The 21,307-nt window shown below is 43.5% G+C and overlaps 3 protein-coding genes and 1 long non-coding RNA gene across 7 annotated transcripts in view; 3 read left to right on the top strand and 1 right to left on the bottom strand.

Moving 5' to 3' along the window:
* Positions 1-2,401, bottom strand: part of fam234a (family with sequence similarity 234 member A) — an 8,950-nt gene extending 6,549 nt beyond the window's left edge. The window contains exons 1-2 of one of the 2 annotated variants that reach the window (XM_017475209.3): positions 2,259-2,401; positions 45-301 (exon numbers count right to left, since the gene is read on the bottom strand). In XM_017475209.3, the coding sequence (XP_017330698.2) occupies positions 45-294 (250 nt within the window). In that variant the 5' untranslated portion in view covers positions 295-301; positions 2,259-2,401. The remainder of the gene's footprint in view (positions 1-44; positions 302-2,258) is intronic. The other variant, XM_017475288.3, reaches the window with a different exon arrangement.
* A 1,231-nt stretch (positions 2,402-3,632) lies between these two features.
* luc7l (LUC7-like (S. cerevisiae)) lies at positions 3,633-10,355 on the top strand. Of its 2 annotated transcripts, XM_053684799.1 has the most exons (11): positions 3,634-3,883; positions 6,405-6,475; positions 7,759-7,853; positions 7,953-8,051; positions 8,322-8,432; positions 8,554-8,697; positions 8,795-8,971; positions 9,084-9,172; positions 9,290-9,319; positions 9,440-9,610; positions 9,723-10,355. In XM_053684799.1, exons 4-11 carry the CDS (start codon positions 7,956-7,958, stop codon positions 9,793-9,795), a joined length of 891 nt encoding a protein of 296 aa, XP_053540774.1. In that variant the 5' UTR covers positions 3,634-3,883; positions 6,405-6,475; positions 7,759-7,853; positions 7,953-7,955; the 3' UTR covers positions 9,796-10,355. The 2 variants fall into 2 exon arrangements, with proteins under 2 accessions (XP_017331615.1, XP_053540774.1); XM_017476126.3 differs by lacking the exon at positions 6,405-6,475 and having other exon boundaries at positions 3,633-3,883.
* Positions 10,356-10,961: 606 nt separating this feature from the next.
* On the top strand, positions 10,962-18,597 carry stub1 (STIP1 homology and U-Box containing protein 1). 2 transcript variants are annotated; one of them, XM_017476481.3, is made up of 8 exons: positions 10,962-11,296; positions 11,793-11,980; positions 14,397-14,595; positions 16,450-16,615; positions 16,702-16,780; positions 16,866-16,931; positions 17,114-17,230; positions 17,345-18,597. In XM_017476481.3, exons 2-8 carry the CDS (start codon positions 11,864-11,866, stop codon positions 17,468-17,470), a joined length of 870 nt encoding a protein of 289 aa, XP_017331970.1. In that variant the 5' UTR covers positions 10,962-11,296; positions 11,793-11,863; the 3' UTR covers positions 17,471-18,597. The 2 variants fall into 2 exon arrangements, with proteins under 2 accessions (XP_017331970.1, XP_017332057.1); XM_017476568.3 differs by having other exon boundaries at positions 10,963-11,296; positions 16,866-16,922.
* Positions 18,598-19,646: 1,049 nt separating this feature from the next.
* Positions 19,647-21,307, top strand: LOC128634265 (uncharacterized). The gene is made up of 3 exons (XR_008397597.1): positions 19,647-19,913; positions 20,111-20,594; positions 20,832-21,307. It is a non-coding gene; the product is annotated as an uncharacterized LOC128634265 (long non-coding RNA).

Below are 21,307 nucleotides of genomic sequence, written 5' to 3'. Positions count from 1 at the left end.
TTATCTCAAGTTCCAGGTGCCGTGTGTGTGTGTGTGTGTGTTACCTGCAGCAGGTAGAGTCAGGTTCCAGGTGGACTGGTACTGTGGTCTGACAGGACAGGGCAGGATGAAGGAGAAGGCGAACACCACGCTCAGGCAGATGAACATTGAGAGCAGGAACGCCGCCGTGCGCCACCCTGACAGTTTAGCCATGCCCACTTTGCCTGCACAGCCCCGCCCATTGGGCCCACCTGTTTCTTCTTGTCGGCCTTTCAGAGGCTCCGCTTCCGTCGTATGGGCCACCGAGTCTGACATCACGGATCTAGAGAGAGACAGAGAGAGAGAGCAGGATAGCGAGAGAGAGAGCAAGAGACAGCAAGCGAGAGAGACAGCAAGCGAGCGAGAGAGAGAGAAAGAGCGTGAGAGAAACAGCGGGAGCGGGAGAGACGAGAGAGAGAGAACGAGAGTGAGAGAGACAGAGAGTGAGACAGCGAGAGAGAGAGTATAGCCAAAGGAATCACAGCTCACAGTCACATGACCTACGGATCATCAGCTGCTATTACACAATCAGTTGCAATCAAAACACTGTACACTTACACTGTAGTAGTCCTAACACACACACACACACAGTTATAGAGATGTAACAGTATGAAAATTTCATATCAAGTCTATGAGTATAATCAGTGTAGTGTTAAACTGTGCTGTAAATGTACAAAGTACTGATACACACTCGAATCATTTACACAGGTTTATATTCTGCTATAAAGTGATGGATGTCATTAGGCTCGCTGTGATAGTCGCGGTTCCCAGTGTTCACCGCACACGATTACATCACTTACGCACTGTGGCACCACCCCCAACACGGCTCCGCCCACACTGCCCCCAACACGGCTCCGCCCACACTGCCCCCAACGTGGCTTCGCCCACACTGCCCCACACGTGGCTTCGCCCACACTGCCCCCAACGCAGCTCCGCCCCCAACGCAGCTCCGCCCCACTGTGGTTTTTCATTTTTTATAATAATAAAAATGGTTTAGCTCAGTTAGAGAACATGGTGGAAGCAGTGACAGCGCTCAGGAGAATTCTCTTCAGATGTTATTTAAGTTAGACTCGTGTATAATAATAATAATAATAATAATAATAATAATTATTATTATTATTATTATTATTATTATTATTAGAAACAGTCCCTTAATCTGTGAATATCAGTTATTAAAATCAGTCATCAGTCACCTCTTACTGCCGGGGAACATTATCATGAAACCGGTAACCTTTTATCCCCTCGCGCACACACTCGCATGCGTACGTACGTACGTTTACACACACACACACACACACACACACACACACACAGAGCATGGCTCTGAGCACCAGGACCAGCTCAGCAGTTTAACTGAATCCTCTGTAAAAACACACACACACACATCATGCTGTTAATAAGCTAACTATGCAGTGCAGTGCTCACAGTTACTATGACAATACCCATAGTGACACCCTAAAAACACACACACACACACACGGTGAGAGAGTGTGTTACAGTAATAACAGGTCTGATAAATGAGGATGTTTATTTCCTCTGTGTGTGTGTGTGTGTGTGTGTGTTAGTGTTTTTCTATGTGGAGAAACACTGATATCTTTCCTAAACTATAAATATAATAGGATAAAATAAGTGAAATAACAATTTAAGAGTTTATTTATTTATTGTCATAAAAATAAGTTAATTAAAAACGGATTATTTTAGAACTCTCTCATTTGTCATCTCCAGCAATCATTTATTTATTCAGTTCCTGTTTCCTTAATTTTTTTATTTTTTTTTTGGGGGGGGGGGGGGGGGGGGGGCCTTTTGCCCTATGTTGTTGGATTTAGTAATATATATATATATATATATATATATATATATATATATATATATATATATAATCAGTATTTAATATAATAATAATAATGTGTACACAGAGAATGTAGTGACCCTGAACACGTCACATTGTAATAATACCTCAACACTGCTTTATTACAGCACTATAACTAACACATGTTTAAACACAACATTTATATTATATTAATAATATAAACTGTTTACTTATTAATAAAAAAAAAATAAACAACACAAAGGGAGACAGAAAACCGCTTCAATCTGAGCTCGTGCGGTTTAACTTCTGCTTCCTTTAGCCTGTTAGCGCGCGCGCGCGCGCACACACACACACACACACACACACACTTTAACTAACTTCGCCACTCTTTTTCTCTCTAAACACCACTGTAAGAAGGAATAATACTCACATTTTAGTGTTTTTATCTCCTAACAGAGAAATTCAGACGCTCATCTCCGCGTTAAAACACACGCGGCTGTTTCATAACAGCTTACCTCTGCACAACACTCACACTCGTCCGCGAAGGAGTCGACTCTTTAAACCGACTCTTTTAAATAACCGTTGGGAGTCGACTCGCTTTTCTGAAGAGCCATTTATTTTATTTATGCTTTAAACCGAGCGCAGTGAGAAGTACAGTGCTGTTTTGATAAATGAAAGAGATTTTATTAAACAATTTAATCGATCTATATGCAAAGATAAACAAAAAGTAGCAATGTGTTGTTTGGGAGTCGAAATAATCAGCTCCTAACTGTTTAACTGTTCAGCTGAGCCGAGTGACTCACTGAAAAGATCCAGAATTCCCTCAGTACGGTGTCCCGAACAGCACAGACCACACGCGTTTTGTATTTTTTCTTCACAACATAGCTATAATAAACACACTGAAGAGTTGTTACGATTCTGTCTTTCACACAGTGTTTTAGACACTTCGGAGTATTTTTTATATTGAATGTTTTTAGCTTTTATACTGTTCTAAACTGTTTTATGCTTTCTGTGTTATATTTTTACATTCAGTGTTTTATAACTTATGTCCTTCCACTTATATTGCAGACAGACTTGACCTGTTACAGCACTTGTCACTTTACACCAGTTTGTACAGTTTCTTGTATAGTTATAATATATGCTTATATTTTTTTCACCTAGTTAAACCAAGTATTCAACAGTATTTCTATATAGAGCAGGTGTGTCCAGTCTTATCCAGAAAGGGTCAGTGTGGCTGCAGGTTTTCATTCCAACCAAGCGGAAGCCACACCTGAGTCTATTGAAAGTCAAGATCAACTGATTAAACAGGTGGAATCAGGTGGATTGGAATGAAAACCTGCACCCACACCAGCCCTTTGCAGATAAGATTGGACACCCCTGATCTAGAGGGATATTCTATTCAATAATGTGAGGACACAAGTTCACACATTGACTCCCCACACCATTAAAAGATCATAAAGCTATATTTACATTTATTCACTTAGCAGACGCTTTTATCCAAAGCGACTAACAAATGAGAAAAATACAAGCAAAGCAATATATCTAGTTGATTAAATATAAATGTGGATGTAGTTATTATGTTGTTTTCATTACATTCACTACATCCAAAATGTTTATTGGACTATATCTTCTGTATGAGTCTTCAATCAACTTTTTAAAATTGTCATTAAAAATAAAGGAAAATTATCTACTTTAAAACAAACCCCATTGAGATTAACAGTTTACCAAGCTAAACGAAGTCACGTGACTCACTACGGCGGCCTGCGTCTTTAAGATGACGTGACTTCATTGGCTCTAAAAAGGTGTTACGTCACTCGAGCGCCTGCTAGAGGAAGAGACGGCGGTGGTGTCGAAGGGGCCATGTTTTTTACCCCATTAATAGCAGACTGTTAGTTAAATATAGGAATATTTTTTACAAGATCATCAGCTAGAGTTTATATTCTTTATGTTATAAGGGAGTAAATACCGCGCGTGGTAGTTTAATCGTCAGAAAGATGTCGGCTCAGGCTCAAATGAGAGCGCTGCTCGATCAGTTGATGGGAACGGCGAGGGACGGTGAGTAACCAGCTAGCATTAGCACAGGCTGGAGAGAGGAGAAACCCGCTCATTGTGGTGCCGTGTTTATTGTCTTTATATGCATTTCACGGATATTAACATGCAACGACTTTCCTCTCGAAATGCGGCCATTTAATGGTTACATCCCCAATACTGTATTGATCAGAGCCACAAGTTGTTTATATAGGTTGCTAATTGCGTAGCTTAGGCCTATCCGCGGATAACTTAATATAATTATACAAACTCTGTAACGTTATAGTATTAACGTTTACTTTATATATATTTTTAAAAAGATTCCGATCGGTAAATCATATATTTACATATTAGCGTTTGTTAACATTACAGCTGTGTGGATAGTATTGATGATGCGGTAATCTCGCGCCCCCGTCCCAGAAATATCGCGATATCACACGGTATTTTAATAAAGCGAGAAATCACAGTTTATTGTCCCTCAACTTTTTTGGCTGCTATTTCTGAGGAACATGTTTCTATTTTTAAAAAATATATATTTTGTAAAATAAAAATAGTGTGAAATGGCACTATTTAGTCTGTTAGAAGTATTAGAAATGGATTTGCTTCACAGGAGCGAAAATAAACTTGTACAAAATCCTGTCAGAATACGGGTTCACAATAATCTCGTCTATGCTAAGCTAACTGCGAACAATGGCCTTAGCAAACCTGCTAGATAATGCCTTATCATTTAACCGCCAAACAATTAAATACAAATAAGTCTTTACTGTATACACGATTAAAAGCACGTCCAGATTATTTACGTTTTTTAAACATGACATTTCATGTCATAAGAGAAAAAGTACCACGAGTGACGGAAAATGAATACATATTCCCGAAAAAATCTTTAACATTCAAGTCTAAAATACTTAATGCAAGAAAATATCATTTTCAACAACTTATCCATATTCTTAACATGTACCAAATTAAAAACATTATCACGAATATACTAGTTTGGGGGGGAAAGCAAAGGTGGTCATTGGGGTATCAGAAACTTGATGCATTGAGAATAGCGAATCTAGATGTGAACAGAAATCAGGATAATGATTAATATTAAATTACAGTAATGGTGTTGAGTGATTTTGGAGATGATATAAATAAATTTTACTTTAAAAAGATACACCCATTAATGAATGCTGTAATTAATAAGTGTGGATAGTGTGCATGAAAGGGTTAATAAGATCATGCTTCATCACCCTGGCTGATAAAATTTTATGAAATGAGATCTTAGATGATTAAAAACCTCATATGTAATTGTGATTAATATCTGAATGTAGTCAATCAACCAAAGACACATTTCTCTTCATGTGAAGCGATTGTAGCTAACAAGTAACGTACGCTTTTGCTTCAATTACTGCATTTGCTTATTTAAAAAGTCACAATGAGTCCAATCAAATCTGATGTAAAAACTTATCCAGCGGTCGACCGATAGATAGCAGTACCTGCCTATAACCGATTAATCAACCCATAGTTTTTAAAATTGATACTGAATGAAAACAAAATTCAAAGTAAAGTAATTCTGAATTTTATTACAAAAATAAACAGTACTGACTGTGCTATGAAAATGTACTTTTGTAATGAAAAACATCTTAGTATTAATATATATTAACTGTTGATGAATATTAAAGACAAGTAACATTCCAAATAACAAATAAAAAAAGACCTCCAACATGAATCAAACACTTCAAATACAACAACAAAATTAGTCAGCGATAGTTTTTATTTCGCCTTTAGAGGTTGCTATTGTGTGTTATGACCGAGGATCCTTCTTAGTCGCTCCCGCACCCTGAAAAACTATCTATACTGATTACTCGTCAAAATCAGTCGACTTCTCGCATATAACCCGGCCATCAGACTTTAGGCCACGCCTCTATTGTGCTTCTGTTTCTTGGTAGCTACATGCTCCAATAAAAAACATCATAGTCCAGTTTTACTCTGTGTTCTTTTAAGATTATTACCCGAAGTCTTCTCCATGTCAGATTATTCCTGCGTGATGAAGATCCTTTAACGATAGACCTCAGATTAGCAAAATTACCAATTGATTATGTTCTGCTTACGTCGCCAGTTAGCACGATCTGGATATTCAGCTTGCACAGGAAACAAGCTCACACAAACACTCGCATCCTTCACAGTGAGTTCAAGGTAGTGAAGATTTTTTCTCTATCGCCCGCCGCTTGCGTATCTCTAGCTGTCCCATGAGATTTAGATGTAATCGCGCCGTTTTTATGACTGTTAAATGGCATTTCTGAGGAAACCGTGCCTTAGGAAATGATGATGATGATGATGATGATGTGTGCGGCTTCGGCCGTGTTCAGTAGGCAATGGGAGCGAGTTAAATTGTGAAATGTGAGTCGAGCTGAGGGCCTCCACTGCCACAGAGAGAGAGAGAGCGCGAGTGTGTGTGTGTGAGTGTGTATCTGTGTGTGTGTGTATATTGTGTGTATGAGTGCTGAGCTGAATTCATGTTTCCTGCAGACTGAACAATTGTGGCCCCTTTATTCTATTCATTAAGGTTCAGTGTATCTTTGCCAGCCTACATCAATCTGCACGGGAGTTGCAGAAAAGCCTCATGTTCATCGAGCCGTGAGTCACACATGATTTTTAACGCTGTTATGATCCAATTATAATCACACAGCAATGGTAGTCAATGATATTTGCTTTTCCACAACTTATTCTGTCAGCCACAGTAAAGAGAAATTAAAAAAAATAACAAAAGAAAAGCAGGCGGGCTTTAACGTGCGCCGCCGCCGTTTGCGCTGCCTTAGTACGCTGACTGACACAGGACTACATTTAAAGAGAAAGAAAACAATCCTGCAATCCTGCGCCCACGCTCTGCACTTTGACTCTTGTGTATGATTCCCAACTTCCTCATTGCAGGTTTGGTCAAGAAAAGCTTTTTAATCTTTAATAAGGCCACCGAAGGGCTGGAGCTCCAGGCGGGTACAGTATGGGCGAGAGAGAAAGAGAGAGAGAGAGAGCGCGAAAGAGTGAGCGAGCAAGTGCGAGAGAGAGCTCGCAGTGTGTATTAAACTAACAGTTCATGCTCTTATTTTCATGTTTAATTTGGTTTTGTGTGTTTTTCTTTTCCTTCCCTCACCATGTTATTCACTGAAGGAGTGGAAGCTGATAATCACCTGTACAATACGTTACGATATTTAACACGCACAACACGTTTATCACGAATGTCCTTTCATCTCCTGCGTGTCTAACTGATCGTGTAGATGGCTATAATGTTAGATTACTGTCTTTATTAGTACGAGAACCAGAGTTCATCAGTGTGTCTGGAAAAAAATCCCCCTAAAAATTGTACTGGTCGCAATGGAAACCTGTCTGACATCTCCATCCTGCCCTCTAGTGGACAGAGCTGATAATTTTCCGTGTGTACTTAAGCTACGTAGATGTGTATCTGCATGAACCTAGTCCTTTCTAAACAGGACTGGTTTTATTTCCACAGGAAGCCAGCACGGACTCCTCCAGGTCTCCTTGGTAACCATGTTGTGTGTGTTAAATATCGCTGTTTGCCATCTTGAGCCCAGGCGCCATGTTCTACATAAGCAGTACACATCCTCCACTGCCCCAGTTAAACTTACACACCCCTCTGCCCCTTCTCAACTGCTTTCTATATAAATATTGTTTACATTTTTTATATATACATTTCATTAAGGAACTCCCTGCGAAGACGTTCATTCTGAAAATTATGCCCCGTATTAATTAGCTGTAAATTCCCATCATCCCCTCTACTGTGAGGTCCTACCCCTTCCCCCCAGGTTTAGCAGAGTGTGTATGTGTGTGTGTGAGAGAGAGAGAGGCGTGTTCAGGTGTGCGTGTGTGTTTTCGCTCACTGCATGCGCGTGTTGCTGTTGCAGGAGACGAGTCTCGACAGCGGGTGAAGTTCACGGACGAGCGAGTGTGTAAGTCTCACCTGCTGAACTGCTGTCCACATGACATCCTCTCCGGCACGGTGAGTACAAGTATTGGCACCCAGATACCATGTAATATATTAATAAAAGCTCCTCAGGATAGAATAACTTTCTCTCCCTCTCTCTCTCTCTGTGTGTAGCGTATGGACCTGGGCGAGTGCTCCAAAATCCACGACCTGGCCCTGAGGGCGGACTATGAGATCGCATCTAAAGAGAGAGATCTGTTCTTCGAGTTGGACGTGAGTGTGCTGTGTTTGATGTGTCTGCTGTATGAATTAGTGCTGGGAGATATGGCAAAAAAAAAAAACCCTCTCCATTCAGTACCATTTAATTTGTAACTATACAAAATGTAAAAAAGAAACCCCATCTCGATACCAGCGAGATATCATGAAAGTGTATTGTGTGATCATTTATCACGGTATGGATATTATATCGATTATATCGCCAAGCCCTAGTAACGAGGTCAGTTGTGTAATGACTGTGCCGTGTATGTTCTGCTCTGCGTTCAGGCCGTGGATCACCTGGAGTCGTTCATCGCCGACTGCGACCGCAGAACCGAACTGGCGAAGAAACGCCTCGCCGAAACGCAGGAAGAGATCAGCGCTGAGGTCGCTGCCAAGGTTAGAGCTGTTACTTTTATTATATAAAATCACTGTATATTCACCAGTCATGCTCTGTATGGCCTCACCCATCACATGCTTTACACGCTGCTTACACGTTTATGTAATTGCTGTTGTGAAGGCGGAGAAGGTGCACGAGCTGAACGAGGAGATCGGGAAGCTGCTGGCGAAGGCGGAGCAGCTCGGTGCTGAGGGAAACGTGGATGAAGCGCAGAAGGTGCTACAGGAAGTGGAGAAAGTGCGCACTAAGAAGAAGGATGCGGAGGTAAGCGTGCGTGCGCACACACACAAAGCTGCAGTGAACGTATAGATTGGACTGAAATGATGTACCTTTTCACCTGAATGTGATTGTGTGTGTGCAGGAGGAGTACAGGAACTCGATGCCTGCTTCTAGTTTCCAGCAGCAGAAGCTCCGTGTGTGTGAGGTGTGCTCCGCCTATCTGGGTCTCCATGACAATGACCGTCGCCTTGCCGACCATTTCGGTGGGAAACTGCACCTGGGCTTCATCCAGATCAGAGAAAAGCTGGAGCAGCTAAAGGTGTGTGGTGTGAAGTAATCTGTGCATTTCCTGTGAGACAGAGCTCTGTGTGACGTGTGTGTGTGTGTGTGTGTGTGTGTGTGTGTGTGTGTGTGTGTGTGTGTGTGTGTAGAAAACGGTCCTGGATAAGCAGGAGCGACGAAACCAGGAGAGACTGAAGCGGAGAGAGGAGAGAGAGCGTGAGGAGAGGATGAGGAAGAGGTGAGGAACATCACCACACGTATACTGTGTATGTGTGATCGCCACAAGGGTGATAAATATAAGTGTAACTGATTTTTTAAAAATTACAATAAAAAAAATTCCTTTGTATTTTTGCAGGACCAGATCACGCAGCCGGGAGCGCAGGAGGTCAGGAACACACACACGCACTTTGATTTTACTCTCTCATGTGTAAAGAGAAGCTGAGTTCTCTTTATCTTGAGAAGGGAGAACCTGATAATGACTCATTATTTGTGTGTGTGTGTGTAGGTCTCGTTCTCGTGATCGCGAGCGTGAGAGAGAGAGGAGACGGCGGAGATCTCGCTCGTCCTCGAAAGAGAGACGCAAATCAAGATCTCGGTCCAGAGACAGAGAGAGACGCAGGAGACACCGATCACGCTCCAGATCTCAATCACGCCCTCGCAGAGAGCACTCGCACAGGTACACACACTTGCCCACTCTGCCAGAGAACACGTACACAGGTACACACACAGATAGACATTTAATTGCAGTGACAACCTGGACATGGTAATGGTATGCATGTGTGTTTCAGGTCATCCCGGGACCGTCTTAACGGGAGGGCGGAGTCTCGTCGCTCCGGAGACAGAGAGTCCGGAGAGCTCTGAGGGCCATTACCCACAATCCCCTCTGGCACAGTTACCATGGGAACTACTGTGTCACTTGGCTATGCGTACATCCTTCTACCCTCTCACACCCTGACCCCCCCCAGCTTTTACGTTTCGTTTTTATGTACCGATACACAGACAAGTGCAGTGTTGAGTCACTGCTCTTTATTCCACTCAGTCCTGTCAGTGGGAATGATCAGCACTGCCTTTACACCATGTTTGCTGTGCCCCAGTGCATTATGGTCTTTGTAGTGTTTACACTCTGAGTCTGGGGAGAAACTGCTTTGACTGAATTCGACCTGTTAGAGGTTTAGTGTGGACCTGTCCTTCTCTGTGTGTGTGTGTGTGTGTGGCAGCCTGATTCCCCAAACAGATGACTGAGATTAATGCCCCACACTCCTGCCGGAGCTGAAGGTTAGACATCAGTGTGATGAACTGAATAATATAGGACTCATAACTGTGTATAATTCTTCTCCTTATTCCGCTTCCTGTTCTTTTATAATCTCCCTCTGATTTGTCTCGTCCCTCCCTGATGCATTATTAAACGGATTTTATCAACACCAGCTTGTTGTGTCTGGATTTGTGTGAGTGTTTCTCAGAAAAGTGTCTTATTCTGCAGTTAGGTTTGTTTGTTTATTTATTTATTTAATTATTTTAATCCTACGATAGTGTGTCAGAGCTGGTATTTTAATGCCTCTTATTTTCTTGTTTTGTTTGTTTTTTTTAAAAATTAAGATTCCTAAAAGTTCCTGCTCTGTAATTACCCACAGCACTGAAATATCACTGAGTACTGAGATGATCAAAGTGGATTTCAGGTAGGGGAAGATACTGCTGATTATTTATAATAAAATGTTAATCAGTAACAAGTAAACAATATTATTCTCAGAAGTTCAATGAAGTCTTTGACATGATTTAAAAATGAGACTGTTTAAAATACAAGTTTATTTGATCTTATATATTAGAGCCATTTATATTTATATATAATTATATATATATTTATTTATATATAAGTATGTATATATGAAAATATATCTATTTATATATAAATATATAATGATCCGAAGGAGTCGATTCATCAACCGAGTTCACTTAGCTGACGTCCGAGCGTCACGCGCGAGACGGCTGCTTCTGCGTGATGACGCATTTACGTCCGTTGTAGGCGACGCAACTTTACGTAACTGAGGTTTCTGTTATGGCCGTCACACGTCATGTAACCAAAACAAGCTGCAAGATGATAGCGTTTTTTCACGTTGATATATAATGTCTGAATTTCTTTAGTTTTAGTAAACATGGCGATATTTTTTCTTCCATAATGGGTTTGGTAATTATATAACCGCAGGCAGAGACAAGAGAAAGACAGAGCGATTTAGTTCGGTAGGCACAGAGCTCGTTAGCGTTAGCACTAGCACTAGCATTAGCGATTGAGGCTCCCGGCTGTGTCTCGGCTGTGTAACCGGGGCAGGAGGTGCTGCGGTGTGGAAGAAAGCTGTGTTTACAACCGGTACGTCTCGGTTTGGAGAACAGCCCACAGGATGTGTTCAATAGATTTATATAAACTGTGATTAGTTTATTCAGCGTTAAAGGAGCTGTGTAACTAGAGCAGTTATTATATTACACATCTAATTGTGTAGCTCATTATTTCATATCAATTCACCAAACTGTTTATTTGCCGTAAGTTATTTATTTTAACTTGCTCTATTTGAAATATAATGTTATGATTATACTGGTTAATAACAGTTTGGGGAATTTGTGACGATGACTTGCGCAATTGATCTTTTTCCAAACCAAAGTCTAGCTTAGCTCAGCTAGCATCGTGTTAGCATCCTGCTTTAAATCCTATAGATAAATAAAATACAGATGCAGATTTATCATATGCAGTGTGCTAAAGTATCACTGTGTCGTTACGAATTCCATCCAAAAAGGTGTTTTATCTGAATAGATGTGGAACATGGTTGTTATATGCACATGTATGTTTTGTGTGTGTGTGTGTGTGTTAGCTGAAGAGACGGGGAACAGGATTGGGAAGCAGCAGGGGGAAGCGGCGGCCGGTGCCGAGCCCGTGGAGAAGATGGCAGGCAGCCCGGAGAAGAGCTGCTCCTCAGCTCAGGAGCTCAAAGAGCATGGCAACCGCCTGTTCCTCTGCAGGAAGTACCAGGAGGCCGTCACCTGCTACAGCAAAGCTATCGTGAGTGTGTGTGTGGTTTGGTAGGAGGAGTGCAGTCAGACATTAGAATAGATAATCGTTGATGGACAGAATGTGTTTCTGGTCAGGTAAAATTCCTCTGTGATTATTCAGGTAAGGTAGTTGCCTCTGTGATTGGGTAGGTATGGTAGTTACTTCTCAGTTTGGTCAGGTAAATTACCTCTGTGAGTGGTCAGGTACAGTAGTTACCCCTGCGATTGGGCGGGTAAATTATCTCTCTGATCTGTCAGGTACAGTAGTTATCTCTCTGATTGGTCAGGTGAATTAAATTTGTGATTGGTTAAGTATGGTAGTTACCTCTCTGATCTGTCAGGTACAGTAGTTATCTCTCTGATCAGCCAGGTACGGTAGTTACCTCTCTGATAGGTAACGTATATTACATACCTCTGTGATCCATCAGGTATTGTATTTACATGTATGATAGGCCAGGTATGATGGATAGCTTTGTGAGCGGTCGGGTATGGTAGTTGCCTCCGTGAGCGGTCGGGTACGGTCGTCGCCTCCGTGAGCGGTCGGGTGCGGTAGTTGTTTCGGTGAGCTTTCGGGTACGGTAGTTGTTTCGTTGAGCGGTCGGGTACGGTAGTTGTTTCGTTGAGCGGTCGGGTACGGTAGTTGTTTCGTTGAGCGGTCGGGTGCGGTAATTGTTTCGGTGAGCGGTATGGTAGTTGCCTCCGTGAGCGGTCGGGTATGGTAGTTGTTTTGGTGAGCGGTCGGGTACGGTAGTTGCCTCCGTGAGCGGTCGGGTACGGTAATTGTTTCGGTGAGCGGTAGGGTATGGTAGTTGCCTCCGTGAGCGGTCGGGTACGGCCGTTGCCTCCGTGAGCGGTTGGGTGCGGTAGTCGCCTCCGTGAGTGGTCGGGTGCGGTAGTCGCCTCCGTGAGTGGTCGGGTGCGGTAGTCGCCTCGTGAGCGGTCGGGTGCGGTAGTCGCCTCGGTGAGCGGTCGGCTGCGGTAGTCGCCTCCGTGAGCGGTCGGCTGCGGTAGTCGCCTCCGTGAGCGGTTGCCTGCGGTAGTCGCCTCCGTGAGCGGTCGGGTGCGGTAGTCGCCTCCGTGAGCGGTTGGGTGCGGTAGTCGCCTCGTGAGCGGTCGGGTGCGGTAGTCGTTTCGGTGAGCGGTCGGGTGCGGTAGTCGTTTTGGTGAGCGGTCGGGTGCGGTAGTCGCCTCGGTGAGCGGTCGGGTGCGGTAGTCGCCTCGGTGAGCGGTCGGCTGCGGTAGTCGCCTCCGTGAGCGGTCGGGTGCGGTAGTCGCCTCCGTGAGCGGTCGGGTGCGGTAGTCGCCTCGGTGAGCGGTCGGCTGCGGTAGTCGTTTTGGTGAGCGGTCGGGTGCGGTAGTCGCCTCGGTGAGCGGTCGGCTGCGGTAGTCGCCTCGGTGAGCGGTCGGCTGCGGTAGTCGCCTCCGTGAGCGGTCGGGTGCGGTAGTCGCCTCGGTGAGCGGTCGGGTGCGGTAGTCGCCTCGTGAGCGGTCGGGTGCGGTAGTCGCCTCCGTGAGCGGTCGGGTGCGGTAGTCGCCTCGTGAGCGGTCGGGTGCGGTAGTCGTTTTGGTGAGCGGTCGGGTGCGGTAGTCGCCTCGGTGAGCGGTCGGCTGCGGTAGTCGCCTCGGTGAGCGGTCGGCTGCGGTAGTCGCCTCGGTGAGCGGTCGGCTGCGGTAGTCGCCTCGGTGAGCGGTCGGCTGCGGTAGTCGCCTCGGTGAGCGGTCGGCTGCGGTAGTCGCCTCGGTGAGCGGTCGGCTGCGGTAGTCGCCTCGGTGAGCGGTCGGCTGCGGTAGTCGCCTCGGTGAGCGGTCGGCTGCGGTAGTCGCCTCGGTGAGCGGTCGGCTGCGGTAGTCGCCTCGGTGAGCGGTCGGCTGCGGTAGTCGCCTCGGTGAGCGGTCGGCTGCGGTAGTCGCCTCGGTGAGCGGTCGGCTGCGGTAGTCGCCTCGGTGAGCGGTCGGCTGCGGTAGTCGCCTCGGTGAGCGGTCGGCTGCGGTAGTCGCCTCGGTGAGCGGTCGGCTGCGGTAGTCGCCTCGGTGAGCGGTCGGCTGCGGTAGTCGCCTCGGTGAGCGGTCGGCTGCGGTAGTCGCCTCGGTGAGCGGTCGGCTGCGGTAGTCGCCTCGGTGAGCGGTCGGCTGCGGTAGTCGCCTCCGTGAGCGGTCGGCTGCGGTAGTCAATTTGGTGACCGGTCGGATACGGTAGTCGCCTCGGTGAGCGGTCGGGTGCGGCAGTCGCCTCGGTGAGCGGTCGGGTACGGTAGTCGCCTCGGTGAGCGGTCGGGTACGGTAGTCGCCTCTCCAGTTGCCCACTAGATGGCACTGTAGGTCTGAGTTTCCTGCAGAAGCTTGCCCTGTTCCGTAAGAAGATATAAATCTTATACTTAATCAGTAGGTAAACCTGATGTTGTGTGCTGGTGTTTGTTGTTGTGCAGAACCGGAACCCATCAGTAGCGGTGTACTACACTAATAGAGCGCTGTGCTACGTGAAGCTGCAGCAGTATGATAAGGCTCTGGCCGACTGTAAACATGCGCTGGAGCTGGACAGCCAGTCAGTGAAAGCACATTTCTTCCTGGGTCAGTGTCATCTGGAGCTGGAGAACTATGAAGAGGCTATCGGAAATCTACAAAGAGGTACACACATGTGTAAAGAGTTTAATATAGAGATATTATAATACATGCTGAATATATACAGTGGGTGTAAAAAGTCTACACACCCCTGTTAACATGGCAGGTTTTTGTGATGTAAAAAAATGAAGTTAAATCATGTCAGAACCTTTTTCACCTTTACTGTGAAATTTCAAATAAATACCACGTGTAATAAATATAATATATAAATATCATGTGAACAACACCCAGAAATGTTTTTGGTGAAAAAAATAAAAATAAAAACTTCCAATCCCCAGCTTGCATAACTGTACACACCCTTTTATAACTGGGAAGGTGTCAGTGTTCAGAATCAACCAATCACATTCAAACTCATTTTAAATACTAATTAGTGTACACCTGCCTTCAATTAAAGTGACTGATTAACCCTAAATAAAGTCCAGCTGTTCCTGTAGGATTCTCCTGACATCTTCTGGGTAACATACAACTGGAAAAGTCATGGGCCATAAAGAGCTAACAGACCAGGCACGGTATCTCACTGTTGAAAATTATTAATCAGGAGAAGGTTACAAAATATTTCCAAATATTTTGCTTTGGATATACCATGGAACTCTGTAAAGACAATAATCAACACGTGGAGAAAATATGGTAAGACAGTGACACTACTAAGAACAGGACGTCCCTCTAAAACTGATGAGAAGATCAGGAGAAAACCATATCAGCAACAGTAAAATAATGCAGGAGTTTCTGATAAATACTGGGTACTCCCTACATGTGACACCAATTTCTTCATATCTCTGGGCTGTGGGGTAGGGGGGCAAGACGGAAGCCTTTTAACCCCCCCCCCCCCCCCCCCCCCCCCCCCCCCCCCCCCCCCCCCCCCCCCAAAAAAAAAAAAAATTTTTTTAAATAAAATAAATACATCCAGTCTCCCAAAACTATCTGGAATGAAGTGTTATGATCTGAACTTTTTGGCCATAATACCAAAAGATATGTTTGGCACAAAAACACAGCACATCACCAAAATACACCATACCCACGTTGAAGCACGGTGGTGCCGGCATCACACTTTGGGGCTTTTTTTCTTCAGATGGAACTGGGGTTCTAATCAGGGTGGAGGGAATAATGAGTAACTCCAAATACCAGTGAATTCTGTCACAAAAGCTTCTGCTAAAGCACTTCAGATGAAGAGGAATTTCACCTTTCAGCATGACCATGACCCGAAGCAGACCTCCAGATCAACAAAGGAACCGCTTCACCTAAACAAGGTCAACGTCCCCACCAGAGTCCAGACCTAAATCCAATCAAAGGTCTGTGTTTAGACCTGAAGAGGGCAGTGTACAGGAGACTCCCAAACAATCTTGACAGAGTTAGAACACTTTCACAAGGAAGAATGGCAAAATATTGTTAAGTGAAGACAAGATGCCGAACTGATGGACTCTCACCAAAAAAGATTGAATGCTTTGAGAAAATCTACAGGTGCTTCAACTAAGTATTAGTTTAGTGGTGTGTACACCTATGCACCCAGGTTATTGTACCTTTTTTATTTTTACCCCTAAAATGGATCTTATTCATTGAATCTAGGTTAAAATTTCACAGTAAAGGTAGAAAAAGTTCTGACATGAGTTATCTTGGCTTAATTTTTTTTACATCACAGAAACCTGCCATTTTAACAGGGGTGTGTAAACTTTTTTAATATCCACCGTATTATTGTTTTATTTTCCTCACAACAGTTGCGTACTAATCATGTATACCTAATGGACTAGGTTGTAATTGGGGAGTTGATTTCCCCATTAATTCTAATTAAAGTAATATAAGGATGCATTTTAAAGGCATGTTAAGACGTGAACTAACCGCTGTGCTGCCGCTGTTTCCACACAGCGTATAACCTGGCTAAAGAGCAGCGTCTGAACTTTGGCGATGATATTCCCAGCGCCCTGCGTTACGCCAAGAAGAAGCGATGGAACAGCATGGAGGAGAAGCGCATCAGCCAGGAGAACGAGCTGCACGCCTATCTCACCAAACTCATCCTGGCTGAGCGCGAGCGGTAAATCCACACTCCGTTACTAACGCCTGGTGTAATGCTGACTGCCATCAACACTCTGCTTAACGTGTGTGTGTGTGTGTGTGCAGGGAACTCGAAGACTACAGAGAGAAGCAGGGTGATGACAATCTGATCGACAGTGACATCAGCAAAATCAAAACCAAACACGTGAGAGACACCGTTTCAGATTCAGTGTTTAATAAAGGAGTAAACACACTGCTGTGTTTCTAATTTGTGTGTGTGTGTGTGTAAGGATAAATATCTGATGGACATGGATGAGCTCTTTTCCCAAGTGGATGAGAAGAGGAAGGTGAGTTGGGTGAGTGTGTGTGTGTGTTAGTGAGGTGATGATGAATGATCACGTGACAGTTTTAGGAATGTCATTGTTTTCCTCACGTGTTGTTGAACGGCAAAAAGACTGTGCTGAAATTACAAGATGAGTGTGTATTTACAGGTGCTGTGTGTGTGTGTGTGTGTGTGTGTGTGTGTGTGTGTGTGTAGAAGCGAGAGATCCCTGACTATCTGTGTGGAAAGATCAGCTTTGAGCTAATGAGGGAACCGTGCATCACACCGAGCGGCATCACATACGACCGCAAAGACATCGAGGAGCACTTACAGGTACCTGCACAAACACATACACAATGGACGACAATTCAAAATTGCATCAAATTGTGTTTTTAAACATTTCATTCCCTCATAAGCCTCTCTTTACCCCCCCCTCCATCTGTGTAGCGTGTCGGCCATTTTGACCCCGTGACCCGAAGTCCCCTGACCCAGGATCAGCTGATCCCTAACCTGGCCATGAAGGAGGTGATCGATGCCTTTATCCAGGAGAACGGCTGGGTGGAGGACTACTAAACACACACACACACACACACACACACACACACACACACACACACACACACACACAGAGACGGGAGGGGTGTGAGGGGTGTGAGGGTGGGTCAGAGTTGCTTCTGGATGTATGTGTGCACTTTAAACAGGGGAACTTTGCTCTGACTCACTCCCTAATGCTGGACTCTCTCAGGTCTCCCTCTCTATCTATATATCTATGTCTTATTCTGTCCATTTTATTTCCATCTGTGTATCCTCTTTCTCACTCTCACTCTCTCTCACTCTCACTCTTTCTCTCTCTCTCTCTCACTCTCTCTCTCTCTCACTCTTTCTCTCTCTCTCTCTCTCTCTCTCTCTCTCTCTCTCTCTCTCTCTCTCTCTGCTCTGATGTAATGTCGTATCAGTGTGAACTGGATAAAGGTGAAGAGTGTGTACTTTATGTTCCTGACTGATCTCACACACACACAAACACACTTAAATCTGTGCCTCCTGTTGCTCCTGAGCGTGCTAAGTGCTGGACCATGAGAAGATCAGTTACTCTTCACATGTATTATGGGGATAAAACGCACTGTAATATTCAGTTTGGGTGTGTGTGGGTGTGTGTGTGTGTGCGTGTGTATATACACGCACACATCCCTGTTCAACAGTCGGGGGGAATTAAGGAGCTTCACAATGCTTAATAAGCGCATATTAAACATGTAGGATGTTATTACAGTTTAATTAAAATGTTAGAGTTGTAGTTAACTACAATTGGATCTGTGTGTGGCTCTCCTAATGTTGTATGTTTTTACATAATACACAGACACACAGACACAAGTGTTTCTATCCATCAAAGTTCAGTAGGTTCTAAATCACTGCTAACCAATCAGAGAAAATGGGGCGGAGCTTGAGAATCACAACAGGATGCAATCAGGGTTAATGGCAGACGGGATCTTGTTTTGTGTGTGTGTGTGAGAGAGACAATAAGACGGATGAACATAGTGTATTGGATGTTTTGTTTTCTCCCGAACACACACACACACCTTGTGCCGTTAGCTTTACATAGACAAGTTGCTAAAGTTCAACGTTACAGTTCACTGCAAGTATTCAGGCAGGAAGTGGAATGGCTGGGCGCATGTTAAATAAATCTTATTTTTTCTAAAAACCTACAGCTATACTTGTTTTCTCTGTTTGTGTTGTTTGTTTGTGTTCCTGTTATGTCATGAGTGCAGATTATTGAAAGTGTCACCGAGTCGTAACCTCACGGCAGAGGAATCGTTTATCATCAGTCTGAAAACAACACAAGCCTCGATACGGTGTTTCTGTGGGATTTTGTTTCCGTCATTCAAAACATGTTTCAGAGCCTCGGTATCAAATGTAACGGAACGAATGAGGGAATGTTCATAGCTGCTAAAATATAAGTGACAACAGGAACTAACTCATCTTGCCAACATTAAATGTAACTATAAACGGATAAAACACATGACGTTCTTTAATAGATAATAAACTAGTAATTTTTGGTAAATTGTGGCGTAAGAGGATTAAAACATTTTGGAAATTTTTTTGGAAATCATTAAGTGAAAGTAAGATGTTTTTATTAGAGGAACGGTAAGTATTTTCTTCTGTTTAAGTGAGAAATACTATGGCATAATTGATATCATTGTTCTCGGCATGACTCACGGAATCCATCACGACCACGTTCATTACAATAGGCACAAACATTCCTAAGCTATTAGCATTTATTTAAATTTCATTTGACTTTTCCTCAAAACTTCCTGTGTATTTTCAGGCCATGGTGCCTACGGCACGCATCGAGTTTCTCAACGATGGGTTTGTCAAATATAGCATTTTAATACAAAATTCAAAATGGCCGACATGGGAAAATTGGTTACCGTTTGACTCGGAATGCCGTCTCGAATCTAATGAGACACGACCCGTGATTTTTGGTCAACCTGTTCAGAAGTTATTCGCAAAATTTTCAATTTTTCATATCTCTTGACCACTAGGTGGCACTGTGCCGAAACAGCTACCTCCAGGACATGCTTGGGTATGCACGTGATGTCAAGGTAACCGGAACTCGCCGCTGTCACGCCAAAAAACCATGCATTAATATTTTTACTAAAACTGGTCTAATATGAGCTTGTTTTGATGTAGTGTTAATATTCTTGATGTGAATCTTGAAGATACCGCTTCTTCTTTTGAAGGCATTAAAGGGGTGTTAGAGAATACACTGAAGAAACGACATCATGTAAAAAATCTGAGGGGAAATATCTAAACATAAAGAGTCTGAAGCTTGTGGCAATGCTTATAAAAAGTACAAAACAATTTGTATCAGACCCACAATCAATCAGACACACAAACAGGGTGAAAATGACCTGAGCTTGATTACCACAGATGTCTCCTTGATAAAGAGAGACGCCATAAACATGCTGAGATTAAGTGGCTTGAACTTTTAGCACTGAGCGCCCTCTGGTGAGAGCAACAGGTAAGTGTTAATACATGATTAAACACCAAGCATGCGCAGACATGCAGGTAGGAATTTAAAAAGGCCAGACTGCAGTGCTTAGAGTACTGAATTCATTCATTCATTCATTCATTCATTCTCTCTCTCTCTCTCTCTCTCTCTCTCTCTCTCTCTCTCTCTCTCTCTCTCTCTCTCTCTCTCTCACACCCCAGTGGTAGCAGAGCAATCGTGAGCAATTTGGGGTTTGGTGTCTTGCCCAAGGACACTTCGGCATGTGGAGTCATGTGGGCCGGGAATCGAACCGCCGACCCTGTGATTAGTGAAGAACCCATATAAACATTATTTATATAAAGTTTATATTATAGAAATAAATTAGACTAAAGTACTCTTTATAAAAAATTACTACAGTAGAGTAGTATGATATAATTATACGTAAAAAGTATCATTAATTAAGTGAAACATACCATAACAGTGAACAATGTGTTTAATTACTGTAATGAGTCCATGATTTCACAGGGTTACGCCTCATGGTTTTACATTTGCTTTGTCTTCTGAAACCTCACCCTCTGCATTTAAACACATTTTTGAGAAAATGGAACTAAGGGGAGGAAACGTACACGAGCAGCTCTCAGCAGTGTGAGGTGTAATACACCTGAAGACTGTGTTTTCATTAAGAAATGGCTGATCACTCATCAGATGTCTGTAAGTAAGTTTCTGTGAACCCTTGTTGTTGCTCATATCTGTATATATTTGATTTGTTGAGTTTCTGAAGTTAACACGGCGCTCATTGATTATAAATAGAAACAACACGACATGACTTTTCTTTTTGGATATTGATACCCATTCAATATTGTTTTCTTTCTTTTTTTTTTTTTTTTAAACATTTTACAATTAAACTCTCTAATTCTAAAATTATGTACATTGTGTTACACAATGGAGGTTGAGACAGATGTAAATGCAGGCAGAGCAGTTCAATGGAAACGAGACAAACACTGAGCAAACTCACAGGTAAGTCAGGTGATCAGGAAACCGGAAATACTGCGTTTTACATTTACATTTACATCATTTGGCAGATGATCTTATCCAGAGCGACTTACATTTATCTCATTTATACATCTGAACAGTTGAGGGTTAAGGGCCTTGCTCAAGGGCCCAACAGTGGCAGCTTGGCAGTGCTGAGATTTGAACTCATGACCTTCTGATCAGTAGTCCAGCCACTGTATTAACTACTGACTCTAAGCAATAAAGTCAATCAGTAAACATAGGAACTGGACATAAACAGGATCAAACCAGGAAAACATGGCTTGGTAACATCAGAACACATGATAAGCTGAACATATACTTCGCAAAGAATGAATGAGTGAAGGTATTTTTTAAAGGGTGCTTGTGTGTGTGAGGCTGATTGAATACAGGTG

This window comes from Ictalurus punctatus, chromosome 1 (genome assembly GCF_001660625.3).
Source record: "Ictalurus punctatus breed USDA103 chromosome 1, Coco_2.0, whole genome shotgun sequence".
Lineage (NCBI taxonomy): Eukaryota > Metazoa > Chordata > Actinopteri > Siluriformes > Ictaluridae > Ictalurus > Ictalurus punctatus.
The sequence above is the reverse complement of the archived record's forward strand: the minus strand, read 5'-3'. Positions and strand labels throughout refer to the sequence as shown.

Excerpts from the sequence above, each read along its gene's own strand:
- luc7l (XM_017476126.3), top strand. The coding sequence starts at position 3,823 with ATGTCGGCTCAGGCTCAAATGAGAGCGCTGCTCGATCAGTTGATGGGA. Across the intron at positions 8,052-8,321 it reads ATCTGTTCTTCGAGTTGGAC|GCCGTGGATCACCTGGAGTC; the intron begins GTGAGTGTGCTG and ends CTCTGCGTTCAG. Across the intron at positions 8,433-8,553 it reads GCGCTGAGGTCGCTGCCAAG|GCGGAGAAGGTGCACGAGCT; the intron begins GTTAGAGCTGTT and ends GCTGTTGTGAAG.
- stub1 (XM_017476481.3), top strand. The coding sequence starts at position 11,864 with ATGGCAGGCAGCCCGGAGAAGAGCTGCTCCTCAGCTCAGGAGCTCAAA. Across the intron at positions 14,596-16,449 it reads TATCGGAAATCTACAAAGAG|CGTATAACCTGGCTAAAGAG; the intron begins GTACACACATGT and ends GTTTCCACACAG. Across the intron at positions 16,932-17,113 it reads AGAAGAGGAAGGTGAGTTGG|AAGCGAGAGATCCCTGACTA; the intron begins GTGAGTGTGTGT and ends GTGTGTGTGTAG.